This window comes from Rissa tridactyla, chromosome 2 (assembly GCF_028500815.1).
Source record: "Rissa tridactyla isolate bRisTri1 chromosome 2, bRisTri1.patW.cur.20221130, whole genome shotgun sequence".
In the NCBI taxonomy this organism is placed as follows: domain Eukaryota; kingdom Metazoa; phylum Chordata; class Aves; order Charadriiformes; family Laridae; genus Rissa; species Rissa tridactyla.
The window spans coordinates 56,643,975-56,671,905 of NC_071467.1; the positions used below are offsets into that span (position 1 = coordinate 56,643,975).

General features: G+C 39.4%; 1 protein-coding gene across 1 annotated transcript in view; it reads left to right on the forward strand.

The window, feature by feature from the left end:
• The first annotated feature begins 918 nt into the window (after window positions 1–918).
• VAPA (VAMP associated protein A) overlaps window positions 919–27,931 on the forward strand; it is a 32,340-nt gene continuing 5,327 nt past the window's right edge. Inside the window, exons 1-4 of the mRNA XM_054191034.1 lie at window positions 919–1,125; window positions 18,855–19,007; window positions 24,385–24,488; window positions 26,516–26,596. Of these exons, the coding sequence (XP_054047009.1) occupies window positions 1,050–1,125; window positions 18,855–19,007; window positions 24,385–24,488; window positions 26,516–26,596 (414 nt within the window). The 5' untranslated portion in view covers window positions 919–1,049. The remainder of the gene's footprint in view (window positions 1,126–18,854; window positions 19,008–24,384; window positions 24,489–26,515; window positions 26,597–27,931) is intronic.

The following is a 27,931-nucleotide window of genomic DNA, read 5'->3' on the forward strand; positions in this document are numbered from 1 at the left end:
TGGCAAATACCCCGTGTTCCTGCCTACAAATAAATAATAGCTCTTATTTCTCATTCAGGTTTTGCAAGAGCTCAATCTCTCTCAACATTGACTCTGTGTTAATATTGCTAAGCCTTCACTTAATGACAATTTTCCTTCTCAAGGAGATTTTTTGGCTGCTTTCCAGGCCTGTTTGAGAGCCAGGCCCATCCACCTCAGTACCCGGCTGCTGCCTGGCAGGGTGGTGGAGCTGCCTTTAGACCAGGCCGCAGCCATTCGGATGTGAGTACCTGACAGCAGCTGGGAGCTGGCTCAGACGCCTCAAGCCTCACCTGTGAGCAGCCCGGACACAAGCAAGAGCCACCCTCAAACGTGGCCACGGGGCGTTTGAGACTACTTGCCCAATTTGCCCCTCTCCCTTTCCCAACTGCCCCTCGGGGATCACCACCCAGGCTCCGCCCTCCCTCCTCCAGCTTCAAGGGAAGGGCCGCCCAAACCACCCGCAGGCGGTGAGGGCAGCGCTTCCCCACAGCCCCATGGGCCTCGCGGGGAGGCCGCGTCCCTCACAGACTACAACTCCCGGCACTCCCCGCGCCCGCCCGCCGCGCCGCACGCCGGGAGAGGTAGTTCCCCCAGCGGCCCGAACGGCCGAGCTAGCGGCGCCCTCCCTCTTCCGCCGATCGGAACCCGAGCCGTGTATGCCGCTGCTCCTGGCCCCGGCGGCTCCAGCCGGGGCCGCTTGTGAGGACAGGACCGGTCCGGACCGCGGGGTCCCGCTCCAACCGCCGGCGCGTCAAGGGCCGGGGAGTCGCGCGCTGCGAGCGGGCGCATGCGCGCGGGGGGGGCCGCGCCTGCCGCCGCCTTCGCGCCCGCCGTTGAGGGCCGGCCGTTGAGGCAGTCGCGTGGGGCTGGGGGCGGCAGCGCGCGCAGCGGCAGGCGACAGCGCCCGCAGCCACCGCCCGCCCGCCGCGAGGGAGCGGCGCCACCGCCGCCGCCCGGCCTCCCCTTCCCGCCCCGCCTCCGCCTCCTCCTCCCCTCACTCCTCCTCCCGCCGGAGCGAGCAGAGCGAGATGGCGGCCGCCGGGGCTCTGGCGAAGCACGAGCAGATCCTGGTGCTCGATCCGCCCACCGACCTCAAATTCAAAGGTGAGGGGGGGAGCCCGGGGAAGGGGAGTTGCCGGGGGGGCAGCGGGACGGCCCAGCCTCGGCGGGGTGTCCCGTTTCGCCTCGGCGCTGGGCCGCCTCCAGGCGCTTCGTCGTACCCCCCCTTCCTCCTCCGCCGGGCCGCGGTGCCGGGCCCTGCCCGCCCCGGGTCCGTCGGAGGGGAGGGGAGGGAAGGGGTGGGGTGGGGGGGGCGCCTCCGAGCCGGTGAACGGGCTCGGCCGCCGCCATCTTGGGATCCCGTGGGGACTCGAGAGCGTGTCCGCGGCCCCGGCGGGCCCCCGCCCGCTCTACCGGGCGCGGCGCTGAGGGGGCCGTGCGGCCGCCCCCCACGTCCCCCGCCCTCCAGCCCCCGCCGGTGTGCCAGTCCGCCCGCTCCCGCTGGTCCCCTTGCATGCCGGCGGGGCCGTTGCCGTGTCACTGCTCCGCTCGGGAGGCCCGGCCTTGGAGTAGCGGGGCCCGGGGAAGGGGGAGTCGCTCTCCTGTCATTTCTGTGGCCGCCGATCCCTCTCCGTGAGGTCTCCCTCTGGCTGCAGCGCGTAGGAGAGGCCCCGAAGTAGGCGATGGAAGCCTTGTCGCCGTGCTGGGGAGCGGGAAGGGGGAAAACTTGCCTCAGGTCCGGCCTTTTCCTCCTTCCTCGCCCCGGAGGGCCGGCTGTGGGCGCCTGTCAGAGGCCAGCCCTTGCCCCGCCGGTGTCCCCGCGGGGGCTGGTGCGGTTTTGTACCATCACTCCAGGGGTGTGCGAGTGGGCGATGTGCAGGCACTCGCACGCTCTGCCCGGTGCAGCCTGGCCCGCTGGCCTGGTAAATGACTCCCCGCCCTTTTACCCCCAAATTGTCATCTTTCAGACAGGTTCTCGGTACGTAAATAGGCAGCTCGCTCCTTTCTTAGGAATGAGGGAAACGAATCTGTGTGTTTCGGAAGTTTCTGTGTGTTGGATATTGCGTGCCGACCGCATGACTGTGACCGGCATGACATGCTGCTGTCAAAATAGGTCCCAGTTAGTGCGGTTATCATGTGGGAGTTTTTCTCTCCTAATAAATTAGCTAGTTGTGAAAATAAAGGCTCTTCCAAAGATCGTTGAAAGGTAAGGGCATAAAGAAAAGCATGACAGAATAAGTAGTTTCCAGTAGTATCCTGTGATTATATTTTATACCCGTAAGAGGCATTGAGAAAAATCTCAGAACATTTCAGATTTAGAATCAGCAATGTTAGATTTTTTTTAAAGCAGTTAATGTTATCTGAACTTACGTTTTAATATTTTGTAACTAGTGTCAGCACATGTACTTGCCTAATCTTGTAAACATTTCTATTTTATTTTCCATTTTTTAGTAGACTCATTTTCATTGTTTTAGAGGGACAGAGTGCAATTTATGATGTTATAAGCATCTTTAAATGGATAACTAGATCAAATTAATGTTTGCATTAGAGAAGAACGCTGTATTCCCCCAAAATACCTTTGGCTGGCCTGGGTTTTAGAAATAAAGCTTAAGTCTGGTTTATCGAAGAGATTTTCAACAAACTGTACTTGTTTTATTGATCCATTAGATCAATTAAAAGCTAAAATCTGTCTGATCACACACATTAATTTCTTGATAGCTTCAATTTTTAAATGGCAAATTCATAGACAGGGTCAAAACCATAGTGGGAACTTACCTTTTTCACTTCTGTGTTGGTTGTTAAAATGCTGCCAGGTCTGGCTGCACTCAGATTTCAATACACTGTATTCTTATTGCAAGAACAGGTTGGAGGAAAATGCATGATTTTTTTAAATTAAATTATTTTATTTTAAATTTTTTATCAGATTAAAAAGTGTCTAATACAAAGCTTTCAAATGTTGATCTGTCTTCAAGCTAAAAGTAAGCCATATTTATGTGATATGAAACAAAGTGTTGATACAGGGAATATAGAATAACTACTAGATAAGAAATTCTGTCTGCATGAAGCCATTGTCAGTAAGTGATCTTTATTGTGCTGTGTGTTTATGTACTTAGAGCATGAAATGTTCTTTAACCATAAACTTTGGTTTCAGGCTAATGCATATATTAGGAAAATTTCTGTAGAGCAGACTAAGCAAAAGCAAAATCTGAAGCATAATGAGACTGCAGTCTTAATACTCTATGGAAAGCACTCTCTATTACTATAATATTACAGTAATATACTATAGAAAGAGCTATCTATTGAGAGAGCATTGAGTGCACTCTCAATAAATATTTTCTAACTGCTTATTATTCTGAGGTGTTTTAAAAAGGTTTGTGGGCCACAAGCTAATTCAGTTCTTAAGTACTACATTAAATAATACAATATTGGCAGAAGGAAATTCTGAGTGTTATCTTTTAAGAAGTAATAGGTTAGTAAGAGAATGTATGACTTGGAATAAGTGTAACTTAGTATAGGAAAATCACACAACTTGGTTTAAAAAAATGACTTATTTTTTCAGTGCAGCTGGTTATTCAAGGTTATTTTATTGGGACAATTATCCATTATTATTATTGACTTAATACCGTTGATGTGTATGTAACAGAGATACAGTTTGTCTAAACATCTGAACTGGACAAATAGTTTTGTTGGTTTTCTTGACTCAGGAACTTATAATGGATTTGCTGACCTTTAGGGTAACAGTGAAATGTGTTAGTACGACCCTGTGCAAACAGTGATTTAATTTAAAAAATACATAGGGCTTATCTTAAGGGGTTGTTGAAAAGGCTTTAAATTCATCATTGTCTGATGAAACTGTCGTTTTGTTTTTTTAATCGACTTGGTCAGCAAAAATAACGTCTATAATACATTTATTAGGAATTTTATTCCACACATCTTGGGGGGGGAGTCTAAATAATATGTCCCATGGTGGCTAGCACATTACATATTTCCCTTGGTGACCAAAAGATTTGAATCCTGTTATTATAGTACTTTGCATTCCTAGAAATTTCAGTTATTAATAGTGTTTTGGATCATGGTTAATTCCCTCTGCTTCTACGGTAGCTAGGTTTCTTTGGATTCTGGAACTATCAGGAATACCTAAGGAAAACCACAAAAAAAATAAGTACTTTTCAGAGTGTTGTGCAAATGTGACAAGGGGAAAAATTGTACTTAAAAGTAGTGAAATTAAGAGGCAGTTGATACACTACGTGATACCACTTTCAGAGACTCAATATGGTGCATTGAGAATTTGCCTTGTGGTTCTTGTATCCAGGTCTTCAGCCATATTACTCCTGTAGGTTAGCTTTCTTTTATATTTTAGTCTAATGTATTTTGTTTAGCTTCTCAAATCTGAAGCTGTTTGGGTTTGTTCAGGACTGGATAGGAAGAATTGAAACATGAGATGCTTAAAAGCAACTAATTTGGAAGGTGGAACATCCTCTGCTTCTTATTGTGGTCTTTTTCATGTGACTCGTGCATATAATCATTGTCTGTAGCTCTAGTTTAGTGAAGATTATGGTAATCTGGAATTGGTTGCTTGTGAGTAAATACATTTTTATTTAATAAATTTTTTAACAGTTCTGTAGTTAGATAGCGAAACTTGAAGTTTTCAGTTAAAAGATTTCTAGGCTGTCTATGGAAACGCGGTCGTCTTTAAGTCAAAGAAGCCAGTTTTGCAACTCTAAGTAATGTGTATTTAAGTTGGTCTTAGATGATGGTCCTTTTTTAAAAACCTTTGCCAAATCTTTAAATCAGTCATAAGACATGCTTCTGCAATACCTAATTGAAATCAACACTAGTTGATTTGATGAGCCTTGGAAGATTAGTAGACAGTGTTCAGAATTTGAATTTCATGTGATTCAGAGGTGTCTGACTATTACTATAGTCAGACATAAAACCGTCTGAATATTCTAAAGTGATATCCTTTATTCAAGTTTTTGCTTACAAGTGTGTGAAATTGAGTTATGTTACCTTTGTAAACATCTCAAAATAATGAGGCACACTTTTTTTCTGTAACCTCGAGGTTAGAAATAAGTGAGCAAGTAAGCAAACAAAAATTAACTTTTGAGCATGTCTGTGTGCAATAAATTTTCCCCTTGATGGTTTGAGTTAGTGGGAGAGGTCAGTATAACAGATGATGTTTAATTTCTGATTATTAATCTGATTCATGATCTAGGATTGTTAGTGTATAAAATCAGCTATCGGCTGGTATACTGACTCTTTCCAGGTGAGGTAGAGAGCACTTCACTTAAGTATTACGGCTCACTCTGAAATGCAGATTTCAACGACCTTTTAAATAACACTGAAATATTGCTGTAGATTATTTTGTAATCGTTACGCTGCTATTGGTAACATTGAAAGCTGCAGGCTATGTGTTGCTGCAAATCGAGAAGGTGGAATTTAAAGGTAAAAATAGCTCAATGTTAAATACATCCCCTGCCCTCAAGGTCTGTTGCCAGAATTGGCCCAGGATATCTTTTAGTGTAGGCAGGGTTTGAAGTCCTCAAATGTGATCTTGCTGCCTTATTTGTGTGTCTTGATTATGTCAGATTTTATGCCTGTGTTCACTCTATTCTGAGTACCAGCAAATTTGTGATATCCCAGCTTTCTAAGATAGGTTAAAAAAAGGCAATTGGTATGTCAGTTTTCTGGTATCTTCATTCAAGGGAATTTTTGAAACTAAACAATGGGAGTGCAGAGGGGAAAAACTGTTTGTAAGGGATTACTAACACAGTGTGGCTTTTAGATACTTTGAAATGATTCCATTCAAGTTAATATTTTTGTTGGCTGAGTATTGTGTAATGACAAAGATTGAACATCCCATAGAATGACTCAGTATTCAACAAGTAGTCTTGGACTTTTTTTTTTTTATTTTTTATTCCAAGAAGGATTCCAGGAATTGTTTACTATTCCTATATATCTGTACTTTAGTCCATTTTTTCCTGGCTCAAATGTAATACTTGTTAGTATTTTAATGTTTGTTTTTTTTTTTTTAATGATAGGTATTAGTCAAAATTGAGACACAAAATGATTGGTGGAAATGTGTTGAGGAAGAGAAAGGAAGATAATTTTTTTTTTTACCAGGTGTTGTTTATGAGGTGATAGTATGTTAATACATATGTCTCTACCACTGTGTTAGACTTCATTTGACTAATAGAAAGGGAGTTGTATTGATCTGTCAAGTCAGGTGTTATTATAGGTGTTGGATGATATTTTGGCATACCTAGTTTGCCGTTTGTTTTAAGATTGAATAATGGAAGATTTTCTTGTGATGATAAGAGGTATACAGCAGTGAAGATTTGAAAGTTTTGTCCTTTACCTGCAATTTGTAAGACTCTATTTTACTTAATATTACTAAACAGAGAAACACTATCTAAACGTTTAATGTATAAACCTCGCGGTCTTGTACTTCCTGTGTACTCATTGGTATAAAAGCTTCACCTTTACATTGTCAATTAGTATAAAGTGCCTACTCATTCTGTGTGTTGATAGCCTAAGCAAGTGTTCTAGATCACTGTAAGACGTCATTATTAATATTGTAAAAAATACCGTATTAGACATGAAAACTGTACCATTGTTCAAAGCCAAGTTGAAAAGTAGAAACTTAGTGTGAAAAAGAGGGGCTGTTTTATGCATCAGTTAACAGGTCTGCATATTTAGTGCACTGACTGTCCATTGTGGTATTATAAATCGTTCCTGTTTCAGCTTGACTGTGGTATGTGAATATGTTGTACTTTCTGGTCAACTTTGTCTTTGGGAGATGCTTGTTAACCAGATCTTTGTGACCATCAGTCATTAAAGGATTATTACATGCTCAGCTTACAAGCCATAAATTCAAGTTGGAAAAGGCTGCTGGAGAGAACTTGCTGTGTGTAAAATGGAAAAAAAATAATCACTGATTAATTATATAAGTATTACATTTTCCAGTGTGAAAGTTGTCAAATTACAAGACTTTTATCGTCAGATGAGCCAGATCAGTGCGTATAAGCTAATATATCAAAATAAAAAATAAATCAGCAAAATGACTCTATTATTGTAAATTATTGTTTGCCTGAATTTTAAAAAGATAGTCACATCAGAATTTTTCACTCCTGCATTTCTGAAAATGTGGTCTCACTTGGAGTAATTCTTAATTTGACACTTCAATGCTTGAATAGGCCTGACCTTGATAGTATGCAAAGCCTTAGAGGAAAGAATAATTAAAGACATGGAGGAAAATGGAACATGGAATAAAATTCAGCATGAATGTCCCAGGTAGAATATGTCAGTCTGATCTGAGACCTCCTTCTCTCTCTATCTGTATCTCTTCTTTTTTTCTGTGTCTCTTCTGTGTGCAACCCCCAAACAAAATCTCATCTTAACACTGGATTTACTGATGTCATTACAGTATTTCGTAGAATCATAGAATGGTTTGGGTTGGAAGGAACCTTTAAACATCACCTAGTTCAACTCCCCTCCTATGGCCAGGGACATCTTTCACTAGATCAGGTTGCCCAAAGCACCATCTAACCTGACCTTGAATGCTTCTAAGTATGGGGCATCCACAGCTTCTCTTGGCAACCTGTTGCACTATCGCACCACTCTCATCATAAAAAAAATATCTTCAGTATGTCTGATCTAAACCTACCCTCTTTCAGTTTAACTCTGTTGCCCCTTCTCCTGTCACTACAGGCCCTGGTAAAGAGTTTTTGTCTTTCTTGCCTGCCTGCTTTATATATTGGAAGACTGCAACAAGGCCTCCCCAGAGTCTTCCTCCAGCCTGAACAACCCTAACTGTCTTAGCCTTATTTCACAGGAGAAGTGTTCTGACGTTTTTTGTGGCCCTCCTCTGGACCTCACTCTAACAGTTCCATGTCCGTCTTGTACTGGGCATCCCAGAGCCGGATGCAGTGCCCAGGTGGGGTCTGTCATGAGAGTAGAGTAGGGCAGAACAATCACCTTCCTCAACCTGCTGGCTCTGCTTCTATTTATGCAGCCCAGGATATGATTTGCTTTCTATTGCAAGTGCACATTGCTAGCTCATGTTCAGTTTTTCATCCACTGGTATCCCCAAGTCCTTCTCTGCAGGGCTGCTCGCAATCCGTTTGTCCACCAGTCTGTACTGATACTGGGTATTGCCCTGACATAGGTGCAGGACCTTGCACTTAGCCTTGTTGAACGTTGAGGTTCACATGAGCCCACCCTTCAAGCCCGTCAGGGTCCCTGTGGATGGCATCCCTTCCCTCACACTCACCTTGGTGTAATCTGCAAACTTGCTGAGGGTGCACTCAATTCTACTGTGTCACTGAGGAAGGCATTGAATAGTATTGGTCTGAGTATGGACCTAGAGGGGCACCACTTGCTGCAAGTTTCCATTTGGACATTGAGGCATTGACCGTAAGTCTTTGGACATGACCACCCAGCCGGTTCCTTATTCATACCTCTCCCATTTAGAGGTAAGAAGGTTGGGCAGGATCATATCAAAGGCCTTACAGAAGTCCAGGTAGATGACATCCCTAGCTCTTCCCTTGTCCGCTGATGCAGTCACTCCATTGTAGAAGGCCACTAGTCAGGCACGACTTGCCCATGGTCAAGCCACACTGGCTGTCTCTAATTACCTCACCGTCTTCTGTATGTTTCGACATATCTTACAGGAGGGTCTGTTCCATGATCTGAACATTGATTATTTGATACAGAGGTATCTGCAAAATTATTAATTAACTTGCAGGTAAGAGCTTAGTGGAAAAATGTAAGGTGGAGAAGGGACAAGCTATAAAATAAACTGCAATACAGCTGTTGGGCTATTGGAAGCTTAATAAGGACATTTCTAAAGGATGTGTTTGAACTTCATTTAGTATCTTCACTAGTGACTTTGGTATGGGCAGGACTGTGCTGGTACAGCTCATCGGTAATGCAAAGTTAGGAGATGTGATGTACAAATTTTTTTTGTTCATTTGATGCGTGCTAGTAATAGAACTGCTGTTTTCTCATTTTACTTGGAAGTGATGAAGGAGTAAAACTAGAGAATAGTACTTAATCACTTGTTTATTGCGAGTGTGACAAATCATGAAACAAGGAGAATATGGGACTGTAGTTTTGTAGTGAGGGAAGTATTAATGTGAAGGTTTATGGCATTGATGAAGCTTTGTCTGAATGCATCCCTGGCAGCGCCTAGTGAGAGAAAATGAACCCAAATGGGAATGGTGCGAAGAAAAAGTTAATAACATAAGTGAAGTAGAATAGCTTGGCTTATTTATCTTAGCAAAATGAAGACTGAAAGGGGATCTGATTGCTATCTATAAATATATCAGAAGAGGTGAGCACTGGGGAAAAGAAAAGCTATGTAAGCTAAAGGGTAGGACTAGTACAAAAATGAATTGGCATCACGTGGCTATGAATGTATTTAGATCAGCAGAAACTAGTTGAATTTCAAATCTGAATCATGTCAGTCTGAACCAACCTTCTAAAAATTACGTGGGCAAAAATAGTTTTAAATTCATCAGATACCGTCTTACAAAATGTTTTGTTTCGTGTGGACATTAGAAGGCTTCTCCTATGTTATGAGGTTACAATGTTCTTAGTTTGGTAGGACAATGGTGGTACCTAATCATGTCCTTAAGCTAGAAGCTGGTATTTCATGTTACATTTGAAGATGTTAGAATAGCTTGACTGAGATACATGTTTAGTGTTTTTTTTCTTTGTAAAAAGGGGTGTTCATAAATTCAAAAATCATAATCATAGGAGTAACTGCTCCATATGTGACTTAAACCTAGTAATTCATAGGAGTATGATGTTGATTTGTCAGGTTTAACATGTTAATAGTATGATGTTAATGTGGCCACTAAGTCTAGTAGACCCAATGAGAGTAAAAACTGCTTGGTTTTTAAGTTGGATGTCTACTAGACAGCTATTAGACGTGTTCCATGTTACAGCTTAAGTTAGAACTCCAGCTGCTTCTGTTTAAGTGAGCTGACTGGTCCTGGGAAGCATGGCTGCATTAGTTCAGCTTGGTGCTGTAGTATGAAGGTAATGAGGGAATGGAGTTTGTGATCCTGCCTGAGTGACGAGACTGCAACTGAATGCAGCTTTTATTTAAAGCAGGTGTTTCTTTTCCTGAGTGACTGTAGGATGTGCTGTACTTGGCTTTTGGAGCTTTGAGAAATGGAGACCTGTAGGCTGTGCTTCCAGAGAATGAAAGGTCACCCTGAAATTGAAGTGAGCTGTTCATGTCTTTGAGAGGTAGTCCAGTATTAGCTAGACCTGTCTGTAGGAAATTTTAATGTCTGATGTATAGTTCTGTTTAGACCGAGCTCTGTGTTGTGTGCTGAGGTTGGACACCATCTGACAGTCAAACACCTGAAACAGTTTGGGTTTTATTAAAAAGAACTTTCTGGGCTTTTGCCCACACTGGAGAACTGTGAAATTAATTTGTTTTTAAAGTTACTTTGTTGCACTCTTGGGATACTACTTGCAAGGAAACCTATGAAAACCACAAGGGCTCTGGTGTTCTGTTTAGGGTTTGAATCTGGCCTCTGATACCCAGTTCTTGGAGCACGCTGGGAAAAGTGCTGGGTAACAGCTTTTGGTCAGGTCTTCTGTGGATAGACTGATTTTTTTCTGTGTGCCACTACAGCTGTCATCTGAGATGATTACAAGTATTCTGATTACTGCTATAGAGTTTGAAGAGTATCTTGTATGTTGCAATTCAGATCGGAAAGGTGTATCCAATTGGAAATGTAGTATTTGAGGATGCATGCATATTTTAAGCTGCTGAATATTTGCATATTTTAAATAGCAGATGCGTGCTTTTCAGCATCACTGAGACCTTTTGTAAGCTATAGCAGGTTAAAATACAGAGCAAGTTCCATGTTTATTTAGTTTTGTTGTTCAAATCTGCTAGTATTCTTTGAAATCTAAGACCCTCTGTAATTACCAGATTCATTAGTTATCCTGCCTTATGCAAGTAAAGAGAATAGTTGCTCCAGCAGGAAGGGTTTATACCATGGCCCTTACTGAACTAAATTGTTAATAATGCATCTGTACTGAAAGACTGCTTGTTACTTAGTTGTTTCAGGACTTTGGGGATTATTTTCTGTTTTAAATGTTCCTGTTTAGCAGTAGGAAAATATTTCTACTGTTCTTGTTATTTCAGTGGTGAGAGTGCTTTGGGAAGAATACTACATATTGTTAGATTCTTAAGACTTTATCCTAGTGGAATTATGAGCTCCCAGTTTTAGTATGCTCATAATGTATATTTGTCAAGAATAACAATGTAGCCACATAAAGGTAAATTGGAAGTAAGGAATTCACAATAACGTGAAGGTTAAGTTAACAAACATGCCTTTGGTGTTAGCAACATTGACAGTTCTTTAGTAATGACACTCTTTCAATAGCAAAAATATCAAGAATAGACTGAATTGGACTCAGACTGCTAGATTTATAAGGCTTAAGCTAAATACAGGCATTAATATCTTTGGGTGAAGTTATTCCATGTTGTGCCATCTTACTAATAGTGTTTTTTTGTTGTCGAGGCTAAAGAAACCATTGTCCATAATTGACATTAAATGCAGGACAATCTCCTTTTAGTCTGTATTTTGTCTAATATATAAAGTCGATAATGTTCTCTTTACCAGAATTCATGGTAATGATCTGTGTTTTTACCCTTGAGATAGATGCTTATTGCATTTTTACTGTGTTTTTTGGCCACTAGCAACAGGTCAGTAACTAGCTGGGGTGAATATGAAATTTTGATTCAGAAAAAAAATGTAAGGAAAAAAATCGCTTGTTTGTCTGCTTTGAAATACCACTGCATTGTATTCCTGTCTTTCCTCTGTCAGAATGGCAGGCAAAAGGTTTCAATTCCCATTTCTCTTACACCAGCCCCCAGTAAAGCATGCATGCCAGCATAAGCACAAGCACCTCTAGTAAGCTGCATAGGCTCCAGTTGCTCCTTTGACAGAGGAGGATGAGCTCTTTTAGGATTAAAAAATGGGCATTGTCTCCGCATTTTTTAGAAGGCAAAAATCTTTGACAGATGCATCATCAGCATGGATGCTGACAGCATGTCATTGTGGGGAGCTCAGATGAAATATGATGTTACCTATGGTAAACAGTTCTAGCCTAGAATCAGCCTTCAGGAGCTGTGGACATTGAGGTGTGTCAGCTTTCTTATTTAAAGCCTTTTTTGCATTCTGACATTTACATGCAAGTTGATGATAAAACTAATAACTATTTCTCACGTGCCCGCATAGAATAAGAAGGGAAAGATTATGTATTATTGCTCTAACATACGGATATCTACCTGAGAGCCATGGTTATTTGTAGGTGTTATTAATCTTGCACCTTCATCCACTGATAATTCCTGATCATTCAGACCTCTAATGTTGAAGTATTAATCCATGAAACCTAAGCTGTTATGCTTCATAGACCGTGAATAATTTTAACATAGGTGATCTGTTAGAGTCAGAATTTTTCTTCCAGTTGAAGAAGGTATTTGAATGACCATGGTTTTGGTATTTCAAGAAGAAGGAATTACGTTCATTGGCAATGCATATCATGGATTCTCCTCAGATTTTCACAGAGGTCTGAATATTAATTTCTTAAAACTAATTTATGGAAATAAACAACATTCCTTTCACTTTCTTTTGCGTCATCTGTGTCACCTGTGCTTTTTTCAGAAAGTACGATAAAATTTCATTTGGAGCAATTAAGTGCTTTGTATATATTTTAAGATTCGTTTTCTGATCTGACAGTCAAGGTATTTTTGGCTCACTACAGAACACAGAATGGTCTTTCACCTTTAGACATCTTTCTTTTGGTACCCTTGGTGGAAGATGATCAGGTGAGGGAATACTTAAGTAAACTGGACATACCTAAGTCCATGGGCCCTGATGGAATGCACCCAGGAGTGCTGAGGGAGCTGGCAGATGTGACGTTCAACAAGAAGTGCAAAGTTCTGCACGTGGGAAGGAGGAACAACCACCCTGTGCACCAGTACAGGCTAGGGTCTGACCAGCTGGAAAGCAGCTTTGCAGAAAAGGCCCTGGGGTCCTGGTGGACACCAAGTTGACCACGAACCAATAATGTGGCCTTGCAGCAAAGAAGGCCAATGGTATCCTGGGCTGGAACAGGAGGAGTGTTGCCAGAAAGTCACCCTCTGCTCAGCACTGGTGAGACAGCAGCTGGAGTGCTTGGGTCCAGTTCTGGGCTCCCCATTATAAAAGACACATGGACATAGTGGAGAGAGTCCAGTGAAGGGCCACAAAGATGATGAAGGGACTGGAGCATCTCTCTTATGAGGGAAGGCTGAGAGAGTTGGCTGCTCAGCCTGGAGAAGAGAAGGCTCATGGGGGTCTTACCAACGCGTATAAATACTTGAAGGGAGGGTGCAAAGAGGACAGAGACAGACTCTTGTCAGAGGTGGCTCAGTGACAGGGTCAGAGGCAGTGAGCACAACCTGAAGCACAGAAGGTTCCCTCTGAACATCAGGAAACGCCTTTTTTTTTGCTGTAAGGATGAGTGAGCACTGGCACAGGTTGCCCAGGGAGGCTGTGGACTCTTCATCCTTGGAGATACTCAAAAGCTGTCAGGACATGGTCCTGGGCAGCTGGTTCTCTGTGTCCCTGCCTGAGCAGGTGCTTTGGCTGAAATGACCTCCAGAGTCCAAATGACCCCTTCCAACCTCAGCCATTCTGTGATTGCTGTGCCAAATGATGGGAAGGAAAAACAACTGAAGTTTGGACTAATTAAAAAATTATTTATTATATTATATGAACGTAGATTGCATGGGGCTATGTTAATTTAATTTACTTTTTCTTTATTCTGTTGTTACTTCTAATTCTGGCAGAATGAGTTGATGGAGACGTTACTCTGTTCCTGTCAGGTCTATCATAAGTCAGTTAACTTGTTCTCAAAATTTGTCTTGCTGTCTTTATAATATTACTGCTAGTTTTTATCCTGCTGACTTTTAAGTCCTTTCTCATTCATGAGGACTCAAACTGTCAATGCAGTAAATGATTTTTCTTTGCCTGCCTAACCTAACTTTGTTGTGTGCTGAAAGAAAACTACCCTGCCTGAGTTTGTTTTGATACAGATGCCTTGAAGCGTTCTGTATGTTTCAAGTGCTCTTGGAATTTCAAAGGTGGTAAACCAGTTGTGAAAAAACAACATCCTGCTTAAAGCATATAATCCCAATAGTTTTTGAAGTTAACACTGTAACTTGCACGTTTTAAGGAGTTTGGATTCCTTTTGCCAGTCTGTGTACTCTCTTATGTGGACTTAAATTGTTTTCAGATGTGATTGAATATATCACTTTACTGTACCAGTTTACAGCTTAAATAAACTTTAGTTCTGTGCATGAAATAGAGTGCTTTCTGGCAGAGTCAGCTTAGGTATTAGCTTTTATAATAGCTGCAGTTCAGTGTCTTAAATCGAAGAGGACAATCTACTTAACACTTAAGCTATTCCATATAAAATGCTGTTGAATTTGTTTAATAATGCATGCTCACTTTTGTACAACTCAGTTACCAGCTTTCTAATTATCAAATATTTTATGTGATTTAATAAAATGTTAATTTCTTACACAATTTTAGGTAGAGTTCATATTCTATGACAGGCACTATGACAGCCTTGCTAATTTTGAATGGAGCTTCTTGATAACCAAACTTGTCCACTTCTCTGAAGTTCTTTATGTTCACTCTGTACTACCAACAACTAGAGCTACTAAGCTCTTCCTTCCCACTCTAGAAAGGCATATTCATGTCATTATTTTTTCCCTTATGTTTGACCATCCCAGGTGGTAGAAGGATGACTTTTGGAGCTGAGGAACTGAAGGAGACCTGAATTTGAAGACAAAATGACACCGCTGATCAAAAAGATCTCTGTACAGGTCCTACCTGTCCAGTAATACATAGTATTTTGGTTTTACTGCAGTGTAACTGGCAAGCATGTGGCAAGGTGGGGAACTTGGCAGTGTGTTTCATCGGTGGAAACTGGCTCTGCAGAATCTGTGTCATTTTTTCCTGCCCACTAGTTGCTGTAGTTCGAGATGTGTAGTTGCCAGAGGCAACCCTGGCATTAATGTTGCAATGGCTGCACTATAAGATTGCTGGAATAGAAATTGAGTATACAGTGTTTTCGGAAATCTCTAGTATTTCTGAATGTGATTAGGTATGTGTCTGTCATTCCTTTCTAAGGCCTTAATAAGTCAAAAAGACAGGAAAAATCTCAGCACGGATTGTCACTGCTCCATTCAAACTGTTGGAATAACCTGGCACTCTAACAACTTTTATGCTAGGAAGACACTGTAATTGATGTCTTGAATTTACACTACTAAGTGGGTTGCTGAACTCCCTGTCCCCTTTAAAGTAGCTCTGACTCCCAGAGGCTGTTAGTTTGAAATTACAGGTTTATAGACAATGATCTCTTGTCATTAGACGTCATGGTTACATCAGCATAGCTTGAGGATTTTATTAGTTAAATTACTACAGCTTCTGAAAACCCTAGTTGCAGATGCAGAAGTCCATTGTCTTAAGTTGTACAAATATAAGATTAAAGATAATCTTAAGCAGTTTACAGTGGAAGTAGTGGGCAAACAACAGTAGATGTGAACTCATGAGGTATTTTGTGTGGTGGGTACAGCTAGACATGAGCCTGTCTGAGATTTAAGTGCTCAAATAAAAAACAGCTTTGGCCTGATGTCATGCAAGCAGTAAGCGAGGTGCTTTTTTTGAAAGTGTAATGCTGTCCTAGTGTAGCTGTATGTTTTTTGAGATAAAGTTGGCATGCATTTGTCCATTGTGGTGCATGTGCAGAATGTCTGTGTCCATCTTTGCCTGTTCTTTTCCTTGTTTAGATGTGATCTGTGAGGTAAGGTCCAAAATGTTTTTCCGTCCTGGTTCTCCCTCTCACCCCCAGCTTCTCTTGTTTTTCTCAAGGAACAGTCATGATCTAGGCTTTTGCACTCAGGTTGTTAGTGCCAGCTTGTACTTTATTTCCCCACTCCCCCGAGGGTAGAGGTATTTATGTTTGTGTGAATGGGAACTCCAGAATTCTCTTCTGCTCTTGCATGGCTTCTTTTTTTGAAGGATATGTCATGCTAATTTAGATCATGTGGCTCCCCTGAATAGTAATAGGTATTTTTTTCTGATTTACTATCCTTTTGTCTGCTCCTGCCCATCCATGCTCAGATCAGTGCTGTCTGTCAGTATGCCACTGAACTACCAAAATAGCTGAGTTCTGCAGGAACAGTGAAATTTAGTCGTCTTTTCCTTTTGTGCACCAGTTTGTTACCAGCTATTTATTAAATTTGATGGTTGCAAGTCTTGAGAGGCTTTATTAGAGCTCTTTTTTTCGTTTAAAGCTTTTAGAAAGCAGGTGAAAGGTAAAGCTGTCAGACGGGTGCTCTAGACCTTGAAAAAGACCTCAGTCCACTCTGAAAGAAATGTCTGATACTAAAAAATGTCCCGGAGCTAAAGGCTCTTTTTTTGGGAAGTATCCAGGAAATGCAAAGGAAGTCACTGCATTCATCTCACCTGGGGAACAAAAACAGATTATTTTTTTTTACTTGTCCGTGGTGTTAGAACTGACAGCAAATACCAGAATAATTTGAAGAGTATTTTGAATCCTATCTCATTATTATGCACTTTGAGAAGGCAGGCATGAGGGGACCTTTCATGTCTCAAAAAAACCCAAAATAACAGAACTTTTTTTTTAAAGTTTATAAAACAGTTTATCATCAGTTTCTAAATTCACTGCTGCTTTGTTTTGAAATAAGCTATTTTTGAACAGTATAGTTTTGTTTCAAAACAACTCTGCCTTTCAAAATGAGCCTCTGAACTGACCTTTTTTTTTCCTTTGAGCAGAATTTCCCTAGTAATAGTAGTTGAGAAGATTGAGAAGCAGAGCTCTTCAAGTTGTGCAGAGTTGCAATTAAAAAAAAAGCAACCCACACCTTTGAAAGCCAGATCCAAGGTGCTGTATGCTGCTGGGCACTGCACAAGCAATGTCTAGGTGGCTATTAGTAAAACTCCTAGAATAACTTCCTCAAAATTGTTTGTATACCTCGAAAAAATAAATGTTTGGTCTTTTCTGAGTGTATCACCAGTTTTAGTTTTAGAGGAGTATTCAGCTGCCTGATTTTAGTTTGGCTTGTCGTATGGGTGATGGGAGTTATTTTGGGATCACAGTCTATAAGTAAATGCAACTGGATCCTTCAAGAGCCATCAAGAGGCAAGTGGCAGGAAACTTTGAAGTAGTTTTGTAAATCTTCCTCTTGGGGGCTCTGTCAAATTTGCTTGGATTGAGAGGGTGACTATTTCATCCACTGTATAAAGCCAAATTAGAAATGAAGTTTCAGACAAGTAATACCAATTCTTATTTTCTCAAAAGAGTCTTGTTGAATGTAAACCTAGCTCACATGTATCTTCATCTACATCTCGGTATACTGGTTCTCAGTAATTCCCGTTTTAGTCCTTTATTGATTTGTATCTTAGTGTGTTGTGTCAAGAGTGTTTAAGACTCTCAAAAATCAAGGATTTGGAACGAGAGTTATAGAAACAGACATGGATCAGATAGTGAGCCCTTTAGTGTAGTAACATGTTTGATAGTGGCCAGTACCGTTTCCTTCAGAGTAGTCCAGACACCTCTGTGAAACAAGATATTCAGAAAAGAATTTACTTTGTCTCATGCAGTTAGTAGTTTTGTTGTACCTTACCACTTGTTTATTCACATATATTTTTCATCCAATTTAATCTAAAGTTTGCTTTCTTTGTTTTTTTAATGGAAAGGTAGTTGTCATGTTTTCAACATTTATGACAATTATTTTGTAGTAATTTAATGTGTAATTTTTGAAGAATGATAAAGAAGGTTCTTAAAAATGAATGTACACATGAAGTATTATTGAATAAATTTCATGTTCATATGAAATTCTGTTTTCTAAGTTACATTCTTTTAGTGCCTGTGCAGTCGTGCTTTCAGATGACACAAGCATAAGGGAGATTAACACAGCTCGGAACACTGTGAACCTTACTTGGTTTTCGTGCTGTTACTGTATGGCATCATGTGGCGATAATCTCTGTTGGAAGACGTGCTTTTGCAGCTTGACATTGAAATTATGCCTCTTGTCTCATCGAGTCTTAGAGAAAATTCCTATGCTGATGTTTAACATAAACGCAGTTTAGAGAATACACTGCATTGAATACATAAATATGGCAACTACAGCTTCTTTTCTGTGGATCAGTTAGAATATATGCATAAGCAGAATGTCATCTCACTTATTTTGAGTTTAAAAGATGAGGTTGATGTCTGTTTCTGTCGAGTCTATTGGAGCTCAGAAGCACAACAGAAGTTGAAATCTTATGAGCAGTTAGTATGTTTTGGTATCACAGTGTTTTCTTTCTTTAAACATTTGAAAGAGTTCCAAAGTATGTGTTGCTTCTGTTCTTCAGGGAAAATCCAGCAAAATTTACTTTTGCATGTGACCATTACCTTCTAGGTATTTAAAATGTTAGGAATGATATGGTAAAATTAGCATACATCTATACGAACTTTTTGCACCAGCAGCTTGAATCTGTCATACTATTTAAGTTATTTGTTATAATATTATTATCGTAATATTGATTAATAATTAATATTAATTAACTAAAGTCATAGTGTACTTTGCATGTAACATTATATGTGCTTAACAGGTGTATGATTTAACCTCCTTTTAGAAGTTTGTTGCCATCAAGTTAGATTTTAAGAGTAATCTGTACTGTGTAAACGGATTTATTTTCCAGAGATACATGCATATTTAAAAAAATCAACCCTTTTTCCAGGTCCCTTTACAGATGTAGTAACTACAAATCTTAAACTACGAAATCCATCAGATAGAAAAGTATGCTTCAAAGTGAAGACCACAGCACCTCGTCGATACTGTGTGAGGCCGAACAGTGGAATTATTGACCCAGGATCATCTGTAGTTGTTTCAGGTAAAAACAAATATATGCAGTTGTAGGTTAGATGTTTTTAGGCCTTTCATTAAGTTCTCTAATGCTTGATCTTAGAGTCTATTTGAAGTATGTCAGCTTTTTAAAAATATTTTTTAAAAATAAAACTGTTCCCCTTCATTAGTGCAATGTCAACTTGATGTAGAGCTGCAATAGTATATGTAAAATCTGCTGTACAGAAATACTTACCATTTGTCACATTTATCTGCAGCTCTCTGAAAGGAAGAAAATAAATTTGGAAATGGGCAGTGACATTAAGGGTACCTTTGCTTCAGACTGCTATATTCATGCTTATATCTTGAAGTAGAGCATTGCTTGGCTGGTCTGATGTCTTCAAAATTTAACATTTGACAGTTTGTTGCATTTAAAAAAAAAATAAATAAAATAATTCATTTATAATTGTAGGCGAGTTTTGACCATAGTATCGGTCCCTGAACTTTATTGTTCTGTAATTCTTCCATTTATCATGGTAGTATATGTTAAGTGGCAATCGTTGAATTCCTTTTTAAAAAATACGTTTTCTTTTAGGTAGGTGGAGCAGTTTGTAGCCCTTAAATTTGAGAAATCTAGCGTGTTGCACTATAGAGATACTCTCTCCTTTTTCTGTTTTTGCGTGAGGGGATTAAAAAAAGAATCCTTACTTTTCAGCAGAGTGTGAGCCCTGAAGCCAGACAATATTTTCTTTTTTCCTGTGAAACTCCATGTAGGTTTGGCCTACATACTTCATTCTAACAACTCACTGAATTTTCATAGCTGGATGTGTATCGGTCTGATCCTATACTGTACTGTAGAGTGTCAAAAAGACCAGGTGTTAGTAATTGTGGGAGTAGACATTCTCAAGAAAATGGGAAATGAGTTAGGAATCTGCAGAATGAAGGGGATTCTCAAACCGGTGATTGTAAGAGGAGAGAAATTTTATTTCTCTAGACCTGTCGCATTTCCTAACCTGGGAGAAAGGGGAATACCCTTTTTATAGGTTGTGGTCTTATAGGTTGTAGAGATCACAAGCAATACAGGAGCGAGCTCCTAGATCTCCTAAGTCTAGAAAGCTGATTTTTGTAGAACCCTTGGAGAGCTGTAGCAAAGCAAAAGGGAAACTCGGAGCAATCCTCAGAGCTTTTTGGATTGATATCGTTATACCCTTTGGCAAGTTTAAAAGAAGTTGGAGAAGTAGCTTCAGGTGATACGTTCAAGTGTTGCAAGGAATAACTCAAGAAAACTTTATATTTATGATTGATTAAAACATTAGAGTAACTTCCCTTGTAGGAGAGAAGCCAGTTTTCTAATCAAATACGATCTGTAGAATGTGACCCTTTAAAACTCTTCAGTGTTGCTTACCGTGGACAGTCCAGCATTTTGTGGATGAAAGATCATTTTACTGAGAATTGGTTCAAGATTCAAGTTGTCAAAAGGCTACTTTATTTCAGTCTTCAGCTTTGACTTACAGCCATTTTGTCTTAACTGTGTGTTTGATCTGGTATTGGGGATCTTTCCTGTGAGTAGTCATACATCATGATCAAGATATTGCTGGATTTTCTCTTCAGGGAATTGAATAGATTGAAATATTCCGTTTGCCTATTGTAAAATGTGCTTTCATAGTTCCAAATCATCCTTTCAATGCTTTGAATGCTTCAGTTTTTTAAATGAGGAAATACTGGAGCTGTAAACAGTATTTCAGCTTCAGGTTCACCAATAAAGGGAAACAGTATCGTATTGCTCGACTCTTCAGTTTCCATAGCAGGGACTCTTTGATATCCCTTTTTCTGTATTAGTGGATTCTCATGCAGTTGTTCAGCTATAGTGACCTCAAGCTGCTTTCATGTGCAATTGTTAAATTAGAGTGACTCCACAGTGCTTTTCAGAATTAAGTTCTCTTGCCCAAAGTGTCAGCTTCGTCTTTTTGATCTTAAGCGTATCATTTCTTTTGGGTCACTTGGTAAGCCAAGTGCGCAGATAATTTTTGTAGTGACCCACTTTATCTCATCAGTCTCTCAACTGAATGTTTTCAGTGCTGACTCATCTTTCATATAATTAAAAATAGATTTCTCTCACATTGTTGTGCAGCAAGAATTCACTATAGGATACCATGGGCTGAAACTCTGTGTTCAAAACTAAATATTGAGATAGTGTTAGCTGTCTTCAGCCGGTATAATGCATCGTGCTGATTCAGAGTCAAGCCAGTTTTTAAATTCATTGTTGGAGATGTGATTTAACAGTCATTTTAAGGAAGTCCACCGTCATTTTGTTTATCATTCAATTGTGAATCACTAGGTAACCTTCTTCAACCATGTTTATACATTTTTTCCAAAAATACTAATTTGCTAAGACCTGTTTTTCTTTACCCTGATGCCCTAAATTAACTATTTATTTTCATATCATGTATTGTTGATTTTTCTTTTCAGAATATAGCATGTTACTCTTCTTTTTTCACAACTTGTAACTGTTGTTCCTTCTGTTTTTCAGACTACTCTTAAGTTTTATTTTGTGTAGAAAACCTAGGCCTATTAACAAGAGGCTTGTTATTCATTGCAGTTCCCCTAGAAGTGATCTCTGGACTACTCGGGGATTCCAAGAACGTGTTGAAAACTGTGGCTTCATAAATTCATGAAATTTTTAATGTTTACTTTAACCATGAAGAGCTTGAAGAACTCTTTGAATCTGTGGATTGTCTTTTTCTGCTGCTTTTCAGTTCAATCAGATTTTCAGCTGTTACTGAGTGGTCAAAGAACATAAAGTTATTTAACTAGTTATCCAGGGATTCTGCCAACATGTGAAGAAGTTCTCTGATGATGGAAAGCTGGCTTTGCCATCTTTCAAGTTACTCCATCTGTTCCCTTAGCTTTAGGAAACTGCATGCTATTCAGTAGTCTGTTGATGGAACAATTCTTAGAGATAAATTGCTATAGCATCCATACTTGGAAGAAGCATTTAGTTTCATCAGTTATGTTCTGAACCACAGTGAGACCAGTGATTAAGGAAACCTGACTTTTAAACCTTTCTAAATAGGATTGTTTGAAAGCATGTCAAATACTGCATTTCCTTTGTGTTTTATTTTTGAAATATATCTTATTCAGGTTATTCACTTATCCTTTGATTATGCTGTATGTAACATTTAAGGAAAAAAAAAAAAACAAAACCATCCTTTAGTAAACACCTGCAACTAACTTGTAACTAGTATTTAAGGCCTAAAGTTAGGAGGCAGTGTGACTAAATTTAGAATTAGCTTTTTTTCATAGGTACCAAGGAATTTGGAAAGGCAAGCTAGTAATTTTGATACTGTACTTAGTATTTTATAAAGTAATACAGTTGAGTCCTACTATGAAGAATTTACTCTGTCTGAAGGGGTGCATGTTGAACTACACATCCAATGAAGATTCATAATTTTGGAAAATAGAGTTGAATTGTTGAAAACTGTAGCAGTATTGAACTCTACAGACTGAATTGGTTTAGAATATACGGGAATGTTGTTCAGAGCATACAATGTGTTTTTCTAGCTAAATCACTATTTCTGCTATAGCTTTTTCATTGTTGCAAAATAGGTAAATATACAGATAACTGTTGAAAGGACTCCATAAATGTAATTCTTTGTTGGTTGGTTTTTTTTTTTAATCTTCAACTTCTAATTTTGTATAAAGATACACTGAACCGGAATTCACATTCTGTGGAAGACAAGTGTATGTACACTGTCAAATAATTTATCTCTACAGTTCACTCTTGAGTCCTCATCCTCTGGTAGACCAAGTTGCAAGTGTACCCACTGTTGTGGTTTATTCCCAGACAGCAACTAGGACCATGCAGCCGCTCACTCACTCTCCCCAGTTGGGATGGGGGAGAGAATTGGAAGAGCAGAAGTGAGGAAAAAACCTCAGGGGTTGAGGTGAAGCCGGTTTAATAGGTAGAGCCAAAGCAGCACATGCAAGCAAGGCAAAACAAGGAATTTATTCCCTGCTTCCCATTGGCAGGCAGATGTTTAGCCATCTCCAGGACAACAGGGTGCCATTACATGTAACAGTTACTTGGGAGGACAAATACCGTCATTCCGAATGTCCTCCCCTTCCTTCTTCTTCCCCCAGCTTTGTATACTGAGCATGACATATGGTATGGAATATCCCTTTGGTTAGTTGGAGTCAGCTGTCCCAGCTGTGTCTCCTCACAACTTCTTGTGTGCTCCCAGCCTACTTGCTGGTGGGGTGGTGTGAGGAGCAGAAAAGGCCTTGTCTGCTTAGTAACAACCACAAACATCAGTGTGCCATCAACACTACTCTCATCCTCAGTCTGAAACACAGCCCCACACCAGCTGCTAGTGAGAAAGGTAACTCCATCCCAGCTGAAACTATGACACCCACATACAGATATATTTAAATATAATTCATGTGGTCTTGTACTCCCACCTGGAGTAAGGCAACTAATTGTCTCTGAAAGGAGACAAGGGGGATAACGCAATCATTTGTTTCAGGGTCTGCTCCAGACAGGCAGTATGGTTGGAGGTAGGCTCTGCTGGTTGTGTACCCATCCCTCTGCTTCAGTAGTCCCCCAATACTACCATAACAAACTTTGTGTATTCAGGTGTTTCTGCAAGCCCTTATATTACGCCCCTGGACATGCAGCTGTATCCTGTAAAAGCTCTAGTCTCCTGGTCTGTATTAGAGACATATTATTTCAGTTCCTTTGGACTAAAGAAACCACACACAAAATAGTGATGCCAGGGTGACCTGGACAACCGCTATATGGTGAAAAAACATACAGTGTGCTCCTGGGTAGCCTTGTACAACTTTGGTGAGTGTAGGTACTGTTCTGTAATTAAAGCTTTCATTTAAAAGTATTGTAGTGCTGTAGAAATAATGGAATTATTTTAGTAGCTTTGCTCCCAGCTTAGGTTAATATATCTTTGAGAGTCAATTGAACTTGCCCTACTGCTCTGTGGTCTACCTAATGTAGATTCGCTCTCTCTTTTTTCTTTCTTCCCCTGAGTAACTATCATAATGCATGCTACAATTCTTTAACTTTACATTCTCTTAATCATAAAATGTGTTTATTTCAAAGAGTCCTGTGGTGTTTGCTTAAGGGTTTTTTTTTGTCTGCCTTACAGGTTCTGTTTGTTCATACTTGTATATCAAATGTCCTTTAGCTATAGTAATTACAGAAATAATCATGTCAGCTACACCAGACTGAAAACTTCTTAAGGTCTCTCCTCTCAGTACTTGTTGCTACAGTGTATATCTGCTCTATTTTCAACACTGCCTTTACATTTTGACTTTCAGTGTGTCTTCAGTGAGAAGCACATCTAAAGCGGATAGCATACTTGTTACAGTGATTAGCTGAAGAATCAGTTTTATGCATTATTTTTTCTTTTGAACAGTAATGTTGCAGCCTTTTGACTATGACCCAAATGAGAAGAGTAAACACAAGTTTATGGTACAAACAACCTATGCACCACCAAATATTTCAGATATGGAGGCAGTGGTAAGTAAAAATGGAGTAAAATGACTCTTCGGGTTTGTGGTTTTGGTTTTTTTTTTTTTTACTTAAAAATTCAGGTTTAAGTATAAATGAATCGTGTTTTTGCCATTTATTTTTGGAGAAGAATTGGGTTTTATCTGAACAAGTATGACTTGCATACATGATCCAGGGTTTTTAATATTGAATACAAACTCAGTTCTTGGAACTCACCTAGTGAACTGGTTGAATGGAAATAGTAGTGAATCTAAGGTAAGGTCAGTTCAGTGTTAAAATAGGGGCATGTTGTAGCTTATGTGCAGCTAACATGCAGGGGATAAACAGATTGTATTTGAAGGAATCAAGAGTATATTTAAACAACAAGCCTGAAGCTGTATAAAATGTGTGCATTTGGTCTGAAAATTGTTTAAGTGAAATGTTGAATGGGATTATAATAAATTAAAACACTTGGAAGGCCAAGACATGTCTCTTTACAAGATACTAAATGGCTCAACACAGCACAAATGATAGATTTATTTTCTGTTTTAATAGAACATGCAGATTCAGTTCTTGGACAGGATTGGTCTATGGAAGATCCAGAAACAAGATATTTAGGTTTGTGCTTGTTAGTTCAGAAGTAAGGACACCTGGTTCTGACGTTACAAGCTGGCAGCAATGAGAAAGTAGCCTTCAGTTGTCAGAATGTGCCCTTTGTATGTGGGCTCCCACAAGCATGTATATTACAGTGGAGGGGAGTGATGCGCAGGCTTCTGTCTCTAGAGACTCTTTTAAGGAATGCCTGAGTTTACACAGATACATTCAATGCGCACTCAAGGCAGAGGAGGAGAGGGGAAACAAAGGATAAAGATGAGGTTTTATAAATCACTGAAATCTGCTAGACCTGTGCAGGTTTAGGCTCTGTCCCCTGATATGAAGGCAGAGACTACTGTGGCATCCCTCTTCACTGAAGGCAGTGGAAAACCTTTTAGATTTTTTTAAGCTTTTGAGACATGTAGCTGGAAAGTTAACATCTCTCTCCCTTGTTGATCTGCTTTACTTTTCCTTAATATGCTCTGATAGCTCTTGGTTATGTGTAGGAAGTGAAGCGTAATTGTTTGGTGAGGATATAAAAATCCACTTTAGAAATACCTTTCAAATAACTGCTTTCTTAGTGTGTTCAAGTATAGAATACTGAGAAACAGATCTTGCAGAAAATCGGTAATTGTAGTTATAAGTTACTGTACAACTAATGCCACTGAAAAAAGGAAAAAAAAAAAAAGAAGGAAGGATGTTACGAAAAGCCTGGATATTCTAGTCTGTAAGACCTGCAATTGGTCTATTGTAACTATTGTTGGGAAAATTGCCACAGACTTCAGATCAGTCTCTGAGCCTAAGATTTAAGGCAACTACATGAAGTGAAAGTTAATTGTCAATTGAGCAGAGAGATTCCAGCATATTTCACAATTGTTTAAGTATATTTATAATAATTTAAAAATATTTTTTATAAATGGCTTTGAAAAATTCTCTAGGCCAGAATTGTAATGTATTATGTAGTAAAAGGAGGAAGGGTTAAAAATCTAAAATACGAAGAACTACAGAAATTTACTCTGGAACTAAAGATAGATTCACAAAACAGTGTCTTTCAATCTTTTGTTTAAAATCAGTGCTTCCAAGATGGGACATAAGGAGTACATTCACTAAAGAGTGATAGGGTTAGAATTTGTTCTTAAACTGACTCAGATGGTACTCGTTCCTCATTGTATGTTAAAAGAACTGCTATATTGTCCCCTTCTTATCCCCTACAAACCTCTGGATCCATCCTTGTGTTCAATTTACTCATTTCCATTAACTTAATTAACCATTTCTAGCTTTCATTACTTTGCAGTAGTAAAAGTGAACAAAAAAACATTGTTCAGAAGCAAGTCTGAAAATTGCAGCTAGGTAAGGACAGTATTCAGCTAAATAGGAGGCAAGTACTAAGTGCAGGTGTATTAACTGTTCAGATGTTTGCATGAGTCTGGCAAGTTAAATAACTATATTAATTGTTGTCTTAGTGGAAAGAAGCAAAACCTGATGAATTAATGGACTCCAAATTGAGATGCGTGTTTGAAATGCCCAATGAAAATGATAAACTGGTAAGTAAGAAAAGAGTAAGAAACTGTCATACATAGATTGGTAGGATCTCATGGAAATTTATTTTGAATTTTTTTTAAACCTATTTGATTTTTTGATTAAATGGATTGTTGGAATTTGTACTAAATTAGACAGGAGGCATGTTCAGTATATAACTTCGGAAGAATTCATAGAATCATAGAACAGCCCAGCTTGAAAGGCACCTTGAAATACCATCTGGTCCAACCATTTGTTGGAAGGGGAGCACCCTGTCCAACAGCGTCTTAAAAACCTCCAGAAATGGGGACTAGTGTCAAAAATTATTATCTTTTTGTTATCGTTTGTTTATTGATTTGCTTTAGTATTATATTGCTGTCAGATTAAAAAAAAGAAAAAGAGAATCTTCAATACTGCGTACAGTGAAGAGTGAATTGCATCATTTGCTTTTTAAAGTATTAAATGCTTTTCAATTTTAAAAATTCTTTTTCTAATTCAGCTGAATTAGAAAAAGAAGTACTGATTAGAAATTAACGCATGCTTTGGGAATCCTAAATGCATTTTTTAAGGTAGTGGTAAAGACAGATATTCAGACAAAAAAAAAGTAAAAATCCCATTACCTCTTTCATGTTCCTGCCTTCAGACAAAACATATTCCAGTTGTGTAGGAGATGAGTTTTGTTGACTGAAGATGTCTGTTTTGTGTTGCCTGTTATTTGGAATAATAGTTAACCATCAGTTACCTAGGATTTTTGTGGAATATGACTAAATTCTTATGGATTAATACTTCTTTTACCCTCATACTTGAAATTCTCATTCATGGAATCTTAATACTGTATGTTCTGGGTTTGGGTTTTTTGAGCTTGGTGGGGTTTTTTTGATGGTCCATTTAGCATTGTGAATTAGAGTGCTTGAGGCCTGGATTAGAGTGCTAGAGGCCTTGACTTTTCTTTTTAGTACTGTCCGGTTCTTACAGTAGTCTGTAAGGCATATTGGGGGAAAGTAGCATGAATCCATGCATGTTAAAAACATCTCATTTACATGCATAAAAGGGTCTCAGTGAAGGCTGCTTGCTGGCCAGTATCTGTCTTTGCAACCATTCTTTTAATACAGTTTTTGGAGTGTAATCTAAGTATAGTTTTCAGATGTGATGTCAGTGTAATGTTTCTGGTGTGGTGGTTTGTTTTTGTGTGTTTTTTTTTTTTAAAGGATAATTCATGAGATGCAACCTTTTATTCAGGTGTAAGCTGACTAAGTGTGTGTGAAATGCTAAAACTGTAAAGATTAAGCATTTATTATCAAGGAACTTAGTTGTCTACTTTCTATGTTTTTAACCTTCTTATTAAACTACATCTTAGATAT